Source organism: Halichoeres trimaculatus, unplaced genomic scaffold, assembly GCF_033239565.1.
Source record: "Halichoeres trimaculatus isolate MK-OKI-2021-1 unplaced genomic scaffold, fHalTri1.1 fHalTri1_scaffold_10, whole genome shotgun sequence".
In the NCBI taxonomy this organism is placed as follows: Eukaryota; Metazoa; Chordata; class Actinopteri; order Labriformes; family Labridae; genus Halichoeres; species Halichoeres trimaculatus.
Window position 1 is genome coordinate 4094303 of NW_027437187.1, and position 12531 is coordinate 4106833.

The 12531-nt window shown below is 39.2% G+C and overlaps 1 protein-coding gene across 2 annotated transcripts in view; it reads right to left on the reverse strand.

Annotated features, from left to right (window-relative positions):
* Nucleotides 1-860: 860 nt before the first annotated feature.
* Nucleotides 861-12531, reverse strand: part of LOC141796381 (protein arginine N-methyltransferase 8-B) — a 74745-nt gene continuing 63074 nt past the window's right edge. The window contains exons 9-10 of one of the 2 annotated variants that reach the window (XM_074677450.1): nucleotides 6818-6939; nucleotides 861-4805 (exon numbers count right to left, since the gene is read on the reverse strand). In XM_074677450.1, the coding sequence (XP_074533551.1) occupies nucleotides 4722-4805; nucleotides 6818-6939 (206 nt within the window). In that variant the 3' untranslated portion in view covers nucleotides 861-4721. The remainder of the gene's footprint in view (nucleotides 4806-6817; nucleotides 6940-12531) is intronic. The other variant, XM_074677449.1, reaches the window with a different exon arrangement.

Below are 12531 nucleotides of genomic sequence, written 5' to 3' on the forward strand. Positions count from 1 at the left end.
AGCCAACAGGGCTGTTTCCAGGGGAAAGATCAAATACCCAAGAACCAAATTTAGACCCTAGTTCCTTCAGAATTACTGGCTCTACATTGGTCATCCACACCATAGACTGTATAAAACATGGACGTAGTCTCTGTGACATCACTGTCTGTTCCTGATACCGTGAAATGAAGCCATTCCTTGGATGCAGCAACATTGGTTATGTTGCCGGCTGTGAGTTTCCTTTCTGACAGCTGTGTCTGTGATTGGACAATCAAACGATCCTAATAACTTCTAAACTTCCAAGTTGTGTGCGAATAGAGCATTTTAGACCCAAGGGTTTTTTTTTTAACCAGGCTGTAAATACACTTTCTCATGCTGTAAAAGTCTGTTTTTATGGCTGAGTGTGTACCTCAACTTTTAGCACTTCCACATAAGCTTCATTTTTCTAAGCTGGGTGTTGCCCCTTGGTCCACATTTGTTATTTAATCAATTAAACATGGGCACCCAAGCATAAAACAAATTCAGTGTATTTAATTTCTAGTTTCTAACACTGAGAAGCCCAAAAAGGATGAAACGTGCAGGACTCTGTTTCTCATGCCGTGGTTCAGGTCTGATATCCACCTGGTTGCATTGGTGCATGCACCCAAACTTCACTCATTTTACTGCATTGTTCAGCAAAAGAAAAAAAAAGTATTAGGTTCAGATCATTTGTCATGCAGAGTCACTCTAAAACCACTCTTTAGAAACCGTTTAATTTGATCCAGGTTAGACGAGACCGTTGAAGGTTTCATTCTTTAAGTGTCCTGAGAGCTCAGGAGTCCTGTATACACCCCTTCTATAGAGCTGCTCTAATCCTCAGTCAATCAACGGATCATGTCTTTTTTAATACACAGAAATTATAATTATCACATTACATTATCACAGTATCACATAGTTAAAAGTATTGTCAGTGTCAGTGAAAAGAAGCAGGCATTCATTGGAAACTAAAGAATAACTTCATCCTGTCATGATGAAAATACCTGATGTTATTGTTGATTGATCACAAATATTCCTTTACTGCCACCAGTGTCTCTGGTCTCTCTCACCTGGAAATAAACATGTTATTATCACAAAATAAATAAAAACATGTTTGTGTATCGTCATTTCCTCCAGGTAAATTTAAAATATCATTCAGCCTCCTAAGAGTTTGGACATTGCTGTTTATTCAGTGTCGGCGGTTGACATGACAATATGTGAAACATCTTATTCCATACATTTTTAAAGAATACATGAGGAACTAACATGCCAATTAATCAAGTTTTCAGGCTGACAAACTCGATGAAAAACTCTGTTTGTGTTTCACCGTATTCTCATCAGAGCCATTATCCTCGAAGCTGTGACAGTGAACATATTTCACATGAGATATTATAAAGAAATTGTTATTCCTGTGTGGAGTTGATTTGAAGCAGTATTCATTGATAACTGTATTGCTTGTTTGTAACGTCAGTGGTACAGGAAAATCCAGAGGATCAGAGAAAGTGATAGTTCTCTGTTGATTGTTTCCAGCTCTAGCTGCATGCTTTATAAATGTTATTGTTTCCTGCATTGCTCCCAAGCGCTCGTGCGGAAAAAAACAATTCATCCCAGCCTCTGCACAATGTATACTGCATTAAGAGGCTGGTTATTGGCTGTTTGGAAGATACTGTAAGACAAAACTATAAATATCTGGTACTGATACAAAAACATGAGGGTTTTTATATATTTGAAATCATTTTTGCCTGTTTTTGCGTCTCCTGAGGAAAACCCCTCACTCACTGATCCTTGGCAAAAACCTCAGAAAGAGCGCAGACCAAGTGATGAGATCATTCTCATCAAGTCTGTAAAATTCAGCTAAACTATAACATGACGTAAAAATACTGAGAGATTCTTAACTTACATGGAGGATGGATCATTAAATATAAGTGCAGGGATTCAGCAGGGTCAACTGTTTCTTCACTGGCCTCCCTCGGATATACGTATTTATACCTTTGATAAAAGCTACAAAAGCGTTTAGCATTCTTATAGAAGAGTTATTTGTTTATCAATGTGCACGCAACTTGAGTGCAGAAGCACAGAGGAGTATAATGGTTAGCCAACCGACGTGGGGAAATTAACCCCCAAAAAACTCATTTTTTAACCTAATATCATCACTTTGACAGATGTTAAACGACTCCCGGGTTTGTGAAAAAGCAGTGAATGTTTTTAGAGGAGAAAATCAACGTGTACCCAGAAAGGAATTTAAAACAGACTGCTGGGTCTGAGCCCTGGTTCATAATAAAAGAACCAGAAAACTACGTCCAGAGAACTGCACCAAATCAGAATATTAATGTTTGAGTATTTCAGGGTTAATAGACTGGTTCATCATTTCAGAATATTCACTAATCTTACTTCGATCCTTAAAATCTGTTTCTGTTGGGTGACTGTTGGGTTATTGATCCTTTTTTGTTGATGTTGTTTGTTTTTTTTTGTTGTTTGTTTTGTTTTGTTTTGTTGTTTTGTGTGTGGGTTTTGTTTTGGGATTTTCGGGATATATGTATGTATATATATATATATATATTTTTTTATTTGTGTGTGTGTGTAGGGGGTTGGGGAGGTGGGGGGTGGGAATGAGGTTAGGGTTATGAATGCTTTCTTTTTTGTCACCAAAAATCTGCTTATAAAAATAATGTTACAAAAAAAAAAAAAATCTGTTTCTGTTCATCATAATCTATAGCTTCACATAGTATTTCTATCTTGAGTCCATGTTTGGTCAGAACCTCAGCCCCAAACCAACTTTTTCATTAAATAAGCAAAGTTAAATCTGTATTTTGAATGTCAGCAGTTAATATTTCTTGTTTTTGGTCAAACCTGGTTCACTGAGGTTGGATAAAGATAGCACATTTAAATACACAGCCACAAAAGTCGCTGGTGTTTCAGTGTAAATGGTGACCCTGTTAACTGGTGACTCTAAGCCGTTAATCACTGATACTTTCAGCTGAGAGTCACCAGTTAGCTTGGTGGCAATTAACTCCAAAACACTGGTTGCTCTGTAAAAATCCAAACATGATGGACGTTGCCTCTGTTATATATTATCATTTCTGACAACTGACCACAGAACAACCGTACATTTTTTTGCTGCTATCAGGTTGAATTTGGTGTTTAAAAAACCAACTCATCTGAATGAATGGAGCTAAACACTGCTTCTGCGGTCAAAATGCGTGCACGTCTTTATGATGATGTAGACTGATAATCCTTCTTTAAGAACATGTAAAGCTGATTTACATCAAATTCCATCTTGAAGAGTCTTTAAATGTCTGTAAAAGTAACTAAGCATTGGGAGTTTCTTTAATATATCATCTTTCACTGTTAATATTGCATACTCTCTGTCCACCTGCTTGCTTACAAACACATTAAAGAGGGGGTATTCTGCTTTACCATATTCTAAATATGGATGTCAAGTAACAATGCTGGATGCTCAGACTTAATGAGCAGATTTTCAAACCTCTACATAATGTAGAAATCCCTGAATCTGTCAGTAAACTGATCAAAACCGTCCATTCTAAAAAAAAAAAAAAAAAAAAAAAGTAGCACAAGATTGTCATGACACTTGCTGAAATGATGAGGTCATCACACAAGGACCTCCTAACTGGTTCATGACCCATTGATCAGTTGCTCTGCCCCCACCAGGCCTTCAAAGGGCAGGCCAATCAGAAGAGAGGGGCTTTGTAGAGTGGGGAGTCTTAAAGAAACAGCAGCTGAAACTAAGTCTTTCAGACTGAGGCTGGAAAGGGGTTTTCTAAAACCCCAGTGGGAGAAAATAGGGATTTTTATTAGAGTTGTAAATCATGCAAGACTACTAGCTGGGCACCAGAGGGACAGTGTTAAGCATATAAAAAGCAAAATATACCCCCTCTTTAAAGGAACGTGTCTGTACTTGAGGAACAATTGAAAAAAGCTAAATGCAGCAATGCAGAAAAGCAGTAGGTACACTTCGGCACTTGGTCAAGGCATCGGGGACGAGGACGGGATGTCATTGGCATGTCAACATCACAGGGCACATGTGGAGTCCAAGCTGTGCAACAGTGTGACACCTTCTACTACACACTCACAGGAAGCTACAACACACCGACAACGCAAACACGTTACCTGTCACATCACGCACAGACACGTACCTACACAGGTTTGTCCTTGGCTGTTTGTTTTCCAACATTACTCGATTTTAACAACTAGAAACTAAAGGATTCAAATGTTTGTCATTCCCTACGATACATAATAAAACAGAAGAATTACATCTTAAATGTATAGACTACTTTCAGAAGAATAAAGAGAACACAGTTTGAGTTAAATGAGCTCCACTGTGGTTTAAATGATCCCTCTGTAAGATCCAGGTGGTTGCAGAAAACAAATACTGAACAAAACACACAGGTACATCACTCCATCTCACATAAACACACACCAATACTCAATAACATTCATCAGGGTTAGAAAATACTCCTGGCTGTTTTTTGTCAGTGTTACATTCAGGGTTGTTTTAACAGTCAGTTTCAGTAACTTCCTGCCGTCATCATGCGCTGTGGAGACCGTAGTGAGACTGTCAGCGGGACCTCTTCTGCTCCAGCTGTGGCCTTTCCTCTTCTTCTCTGACTCTCTTACGTCACCCAGAGTTTCCCTCTGCAGTCATGGGAGCGCCTCTGTCTCCCCCTGGTGCTCAGCTGTTCACACTCAGCGGGTCGTCCAGGTCACACTTAACGCATCTTGTAGTCGTGTGATATGGCTGCTTCACACAGCTGGCCTTTGAAGTCCAGCTCGAAGGTGAAGTCCAAGTCTCTCTGGAGCACAGAGGAAGAAACAAGTTTTACGGGAATGGTTTGAACTTCAGTACACTGTTAAAAAAAATGTAATTTAGCAGGAAATGGTCTGTAATTTTTAACAGATTTTCCTGTTTTTTTTTATTTAACAACAAAATGCTAGTAAATTTACAGATATTTTCAGTAATTTTACACAGTCAGAAAAAAAAATCTGAGTTTTACAGTTATTAACCCTTGATTTTCAAAGTATTTTTCCTCTTTCAAAAACATTATACAAAACTGTAAAATTACAGAAATTATCTGTAATATGTCATCCTGGATGAGTTTTTTTTAGGTATTATGGGAAAAATGGCGTAGAGCTGAACCTAGTACCCCCCTCACTCATTGTTGTAATTCACTGTAAAAAGAACTGTAAAAGCACTGGCAGCAAAGTTTCCAGACAGATACCGTGAAATTACAGTCAAACACTGTAAAATTGCAAAACTACGTAAAATAACTTTAGAAATACAGGACTACACTGTAGAAAACAATAAGAACTTTAATAAAAATGTTTAAAGCACTGGCAAAGCACTAGCACTGAAAAAGACTGTAAAATTACAGTCAAACACTGTAAAAACATGGAACTACATGAAATAGCTGTCAAAATTCAGGACTTTAACATAAAAAATAAAAATGTGTTACGAAAAAATGGTTACAAAAAATGGTAAAGCACAGTTTCCAGACAAAAACCATAAAATTACAGTCAAACGCTGTAACTTAGAACTACGTAAAAAAAAAAAAAAATACAGGAATGAATTGTTTTTTTTGATCAGAGCCAAATAAAAAAAAAAACTCCATACAAAACACACTACCCTTCTCCTAAAAACACTTTCCTCTCATGCATCACTGGTCATTTTGTCCTCCATCAGATTTTGTCCTAAATTTTTCTATTTTCTTTTTATTTCACAGCAAAGTCATTTTTATTGTGACAGTGCTTGTAACCATGAGTGAAGAGGCTGGCCATACAGGAGGCACAGCATGTCTGTGCTTCCCTGTGCGAACTGGCTACCTGTGCTCCAAGGAGCGGACCAGCTGTTTGTGCTCCAAGGGGGCAGACTGGCTGTCTGTGCTAGATTTATTTGACTGTTTCCTTGAATAAATAGTTTATACCATGAAATTACAGAGATAAAACTTAAGGAAATCTGACTTGAACCTGTTTTGACTGAATTTATTTGTATATAACGGACGTTTATAAACTTTGAAATACTGTGTTTTAATCTGTTTTGATTGTAAAATCTAGTCCTGTATTTTTACAGTTATTTTATGTAGTTCCATGTTTTTACAGTGTTTGACTGTATTTTTACTGTATTTTTCTGGAAACTTTGCTGCCAGTGCTTTTACTGTTCTTTTACAGATTTTTTTTTTTTTTTTTTTTACAGTGCGATTTTCTACACCATGTTTAGATGCTGCCATGTGATTGGAAGATTGGATATTTGTCTTAACAAGCAGTAGAGCAGGTGTACCTGATAAAAAAAAAAAAACAAACAAGATATTTGTTGCTAATCCTTCACAGAGAATGAAAATAGGACAAAAGAGCGTTGTGTGAGTTACTGTTTGGAGCAGAAATCAGCACACGGTGTTAAAGGAGCGCAGAGTGCTGGTGTGAAACAACAGGAGGAAGTGAGTCTCGCCTCTCCGGCTCAGAGGGGGAGGAGAGGATGCTCACAAGGTCAACAATAGAATCTGTTGTTGTTTGTCTGCAGTGCGGCTGCATGTTTGACCGTCATCCAACACAGAGGAGAAAACAATCTGCCGCAGGCTGCCAGAGCAGGAGATGACTCATTTTAAGCTTTACATATAAACAATATATCATAAAAACAATGTATAAAAGCTTGAATTCAACCAAGAAACAGCCCCTGCACGTGGTTATGCATGTATTCCCTACAAATACAAAGTAACACTTACTGTACATCTAATCACAGAGCTGCTGAATGGGACTTCCATCACTTGAATAATTGAAGAGTACACCATGTACAGTATTCAACATCACTCACAGTGTTTTTCTCATTCGGCTTCATGACGATGGTGCCTGTTATCTCCTCTCCTCTCCGCACCGTCAGATAGTCCTCCAGATAAAACACCGTCTGCTTCCAGTGGGTGTATGGCGCATCTGGTGCTGAAACACACAAGGACACAAAAACACACACGCACTCTGTCAGAACAATTCTAAATTAACACAACATTTAGAAAAATGTTTAAAACGTAGCAACGATTACTTCAATCATGATTAATTATTGATGCTTTATAGAATAATCACTGGGTGTTAAAGAGATCTCTGGCTGGTTTCCAGGATGTGAAAATGTCCTCAGGTTGATCATAAGTCTTCACAAACTGTTCGATGTCTGCAGAGAAATGATGTTCAAAGTGATTCCTACCAAAATCTCTGAGTCATTATCAAACATGCTTAATTTCTCACTCAAGTTTTCCACAGCCACACTTTGATTGAAATGTTAAAGGTGCAGCGACTCAACATGTTTCTGCTTCCAGGAGGATTTTTGACTAACTGCCTTTTTATTTACACAATTAAACAAGACTATCAGCATAAAGATGGACTGGAGGTAGGTGTCAGGAAAAATGATAAACTTGCTGCCAAAAAAACAGCTAAAGAGTTGTCCTCATGTCCACAGGAAGCACAAAATACATCGACAAGAAACTCCTCTTTGCAGCTTCAACACACACATTCATATTTGCTACAGTAGCCATTACCCACTGTAACACTTTTCTCATGAGTTTTGTTGTTGTATCAAAGGTGCAGTGAGTGTGATATACAAATGCTAACACTGTAGATGACCGATAAAATTTATTTGTTTTACTGTAGGGGACAATACCAGCCATCTGTTGTGTACAAGCTACAAAACAGCCATGTGCTACTAGCTTAGCTTGTAGATCTGGTTAATGGCTACCACCGTGATGCTTTGGTGCTCTACTACCCTGAAGTAAAGAAGCACAGACCACAGTCATCTTGCAATGTGTCACCTTTTAGCAGCATTTTGTTCTAGAAGCACAGGTATGTGGACGCTAACCTGTAGGGACAGAGCCGGCCTGAGGCATAAGCCAACTAAGCAGCTGCTCAGGGCCTGTGGCCACTGAGGGGCCCTGGAGCAAAAAACAAAGTAAAATTAAAATCTAACATATTTTATTTTTTGCATGCATGAGTGAAAATTTATATACACTTTCAAAATATATAATTGTACAAAACCACAGTTTTATGTCAGCAGACTACTGCTGATGGAGGCCCAGTGGTTCTTCACGTCTCTAAAATGTTAAAGCTCCACTGCTCCATAATGTGAGCATCCTGCTGTACAGTAAGCACTGCGTATCCAAAGAGCAGGTAGTGAAAGGCCAAACAATGTCACAAAAAAGGACTTTTCCTTCAGGGGCAGAGAAAATAAAGAGTAGGAACAGAAAAAACACCATGGTAAAGGGATGTTTGCATGTCTTGGAATGGAATGTTGACCAGAGAGATTTGTGAACTTGTAATAGCAAATTAGTTAGGTAGTTAAAAACACGAGGAAATGATCTTTCGATGGTCGGTTAAAAAGCTAAATATTTATGCTAACCTGTTTGCGTAATACTACAAATAGAAATGGAGGGCCCCAAATCAAGTTTTGCCAATGGAGGCTTGGGCAAGTTCTGTGTAGGGAGGACAAATGGCTGGTGGTGCTAGTTCTGCTAACGGTTCTTACATTCAACAAACCAATGATAAATTAGATTACTTGCAGATTCTTTGTGACATTTTTTGTCACATTTTGACTGTTTTCTAAGTCTATTCATCCTCTTGGGCCCCTCTGTGTTAAGTAATTTTATTGTAGCTTAAATAGAATAGAATAGAATAGAATAGAATAGAATAGAATAGAATAGAATAGAATAGAATAGAACGTTACTGTCATTGTAACAAGTACAACAAAATTGAAGTCACAGCAGCAATCAAGAAAAGAAGAGTAAGAAAGTGTATAGAAGAAGGTCCATAAGAAAATAGATGCTGACAGCTTGTCCATCATTGTCCAGTTCAGCCAGTCTCCACCTCCACAGGGTCCAGGACTGAGCAGTCTGTTCAGTCTCTGTCTCCTGGATCCTGTCTGCTCACAGCAGGTGAAGCTCTTCCAGTGTGGTGCTGGTGTCTGATGTTAGATCCGTCAGCCATGTCTGAATAGCACAATGCTACTCTGCCTTCTGGTATTCCCTCTGTTGCTGGGTTAGCACAGCTAGCTCGTCCATCTTATTGGAGACAGATCTTACGTTCCCAATAACCATGGCTGGAGGACAGGGTGTCATCACTTCTCAGCTCACACCAGAGAACCAGCACATCGTCCTCACCTCCTCTTCCTCACCTTGTGGGGAAACATCTGGCCCTGCACCATTTAGCATTGACATGCTACAGGCTGCTAACAGCTGAGTTCACATGTAAACAATGTAGCCATGGTTACATGTAGGATATCCAGACAAACACAGGAGAAAAGTAGTGAAAAATATTGCTGAAGCCACAAAAAGTTTGGTGTTGAAATGACCAGGAAACTTGATGCTTTATGGATAAAGAAAGTGTGACAGTGCTTTCTATTAATGCTCAGTATCAGTGCAGAGAGCAGTCTGCAGAGAAGAATATATGGACAAAAGTGTAAAATTCACACCTAAAGTTCTGCAACCCTTTGTGATCCTCTGTTGTCCACAGGTGAAATATCTTTTGAGTTTATTTTGCAATGAGCTCTGTTTATTTTAATACTCGAGATGTAAGACATCCCTTGACTCTTCTTAAAGGTGCTGTGCTTATTTTACTTATTTTACTTATTTTAAGACCAACAAAATATTTTCCTTCCTGGGGATCAATTAAGTTTTTAACTTATCTTATCTTGTCTTGTTTAGCTTAATCCTGTACATCATTTCTTTGGATACATGTTTTATTTTATATCTTATATATCCCATATTTTCATATTGTAATGTTGCACTTTCCACTTTGCCACTGCAACCCTTAACATTCCCAGGTAGTGGGATGTATTAGGGTTTATCTTATCTTATCTTATCTTATCTTATCTTATCTTATCTTATCTTATCTTAACACTGGCAAATGCATTGTAATAGGACATAATTGAATTTATGTACTTTATTGATATGTTTTTATTTGTTTATTTATTTTTGTTGATAAATTTTTGGGGCTGTTCAATATTTAATTCTGAGAACCAACCCTTTTCCTGCTCTCCCTCCTCTCTCTTTTGTAGCAAAGTATTAACTTCCTTGTGGGACTAATAAAGATCTAAAAATACCTCAGATTTTAATTCTCTTCACATTGTGACAAAGTTTAAGGTCAAACTGGGGGAGCATTTCCTGATTTGGAGTCACTTAAAAAAAAAACTTTAATTAGCCACCCATCACTAATTAAAATTAGAAAGACTGATGATTAATTGATGATGGATTCTTTATAAAGGGTGCTTGAAAAGACAATTGTAAAAGTCTGTTTTAAAGCCAGCAACACATAAAATGCTTCCCACAGAAGGCCACTGTAAATGTGTCATCACCTTGTCAATAATACTACTGCCATTTTTCTTCCCAGTTAACCTTCTTCAGTTTCATTAAAGAGACACCTGAGAGAAGCTGTCAGTCCTTCAGAGGGATAACAGAGATAAACGGCCTCCTCGTAGTACCTTATATGGATCAAAATAAACAAAAACTCATAGAAAGAGCAGCAGTAAAGGCTGGATGCTACAAGGAGAGCAGGTACCAACACTTGAGTCCAGGATGAAAGCAGCAGCAGCAGATAAAGGAGACGTATGACTACACCGCTGACCTCTCTTCTCCTCTTTCATCACACCCCTGCTCCGTATCTCTCCCACTGCCCTGTTCATCCATGTGTGTGTGAGCACGTCTGTGCTTTGGTGTGTGCAGATGGAAGCAGCACGGTCCCAAACCAAATGTGAGCATCCGTTGCCCTGACCATCACAGATCGCTTGGCCTGACATCCACAGGATCCGTGGGGCTTAGAGGGAGCTTCTGCCAGCTGTCCTGGAGCAGCTCTTGAGTAGCTCTGCCTTCACAGACCAGCTCTTTGTGAGTCCATTGATAAAAGAGTCTGCCAATCAGCATGGCTGCAGCACAGGCCCGGCTCTGTTTGCTTTGGGAGCTCTTAAATAAAGACAAGCCAGCCATGTTTCTCATGTTGATGAGCTGATAGGCGGTGTTCTGTTTGGACCAGTTTAGTTTCATGACCCAGGGTTTGTATGCGACAAATCAAGTTTTGGTCCCCTGTATCTTCAAGGTTTTTATATCATGTCTGACATAGAAAACAAACTCCCAGGACACAGATGAACAGAGACAGAAGAAGAGTGGAAAAGCTGAGGTATAGAATGAGTCACAGTACAATAAATGTGTTTGTGTAGAGCTTTCCTGGTCTCTCAGAGTGCTTTCACATCGCATGACACATTACTCTATTCCCAAATCATGCTAGTTTTTGAACAGCCCCTTAGCACACGGGCAGTCTGAGGGTTTGATGTCTTGGAATTGAACCCCAAACCTTCTCACTGAGAGGTGATCGACTCACAGAGCCACAGCTGCTGATTCAATAAATAATGCTAGAAAAGATCACAGTGATTACATCAAATAATCAGTTCCACAGGACAAACAATGTTTATACTCAGACTAAGCTTCACAGTGGCTACAGTACTAGCCACCACCACTAGAGGTCAGTCACACACTACTTTTGACATTCCACTGATTCCTCCTTCTTTAAACAAAGTCCCTCCTGCTTTTGAGTCTAATATTACAAAACTCAGTTCCCCTTTGTCCTCCAGAGGCTCAAGCTTCTGTCTGGTGAACATTTTTTAATCTTTCCTGGGTATCTGGGATCAGTAAGGTTTAATGGTAAAATAACTAAACTTGGTCTTTGTACAGGAAGTTATTGGTAGGGGGGACCTGCCATACTGAGACTTTGAGACTGTGATCCATGCTTTGATCAACTGGGGACTGGATTATTGTTGCCCCCTGTAGTCTGGACTGGGGTATTCTGGCTGCTGGTCACTCCCAAAACCATACACCAAACTAAAGGTGACAATGCTTTTGTGTCGGCTGAATGTGACTAGCAGTATAAAAGAGAGACTGGAAAGTTTTTCATAAGAAAAAAGTTTTAAAGTCCATTTACCATCACTTTTCAATCTAGAAAAAAATGTGGTGTTGAAAAATCCATGCACACAGGCTTTTAGCACGTCGTACCTCATGCTACTCCTGCTGGGTCATTATTCCAGTAAGACCACCCCTGACAAAGAAGTCAAGACATGACTGAGAGAAGACTGAAATTAGTTTTATGTCTGTCCATTTCTTGGGGTTGTTTTTGGCCTTTCTAGGCTTTTATAGAAAGATAGAGAGAGGAGAAAAGCAGGGGTCAGATCTGAAGTTGGCCGCCTACATAAAGGACTGCTGCCTCTGGTCATGGAGCATGAGATCAAACAGCAGAACTCAACAGAAACAATTTCTTTATCAGGAGTTCCTCTTACACGTGTAAAGTTCACCGAATCACAACTTCTTCTTGATTGAACCCTGACAAAGCTGGAGGTGGCTACTCGATGGTGCAGTGGTTAGTCCTGCTGCCTCACAACAAGAAGGTTTCTGGTTTGGTTCCTTGGTGTAGAGTTTGTGTGTTCCCTCTGTGCATGCCTTGGCTCTCTTTGGCTTCCTCCCACATGTTAAATGGTCACTCCAGTCCATTTACATGACAACAGTTTTA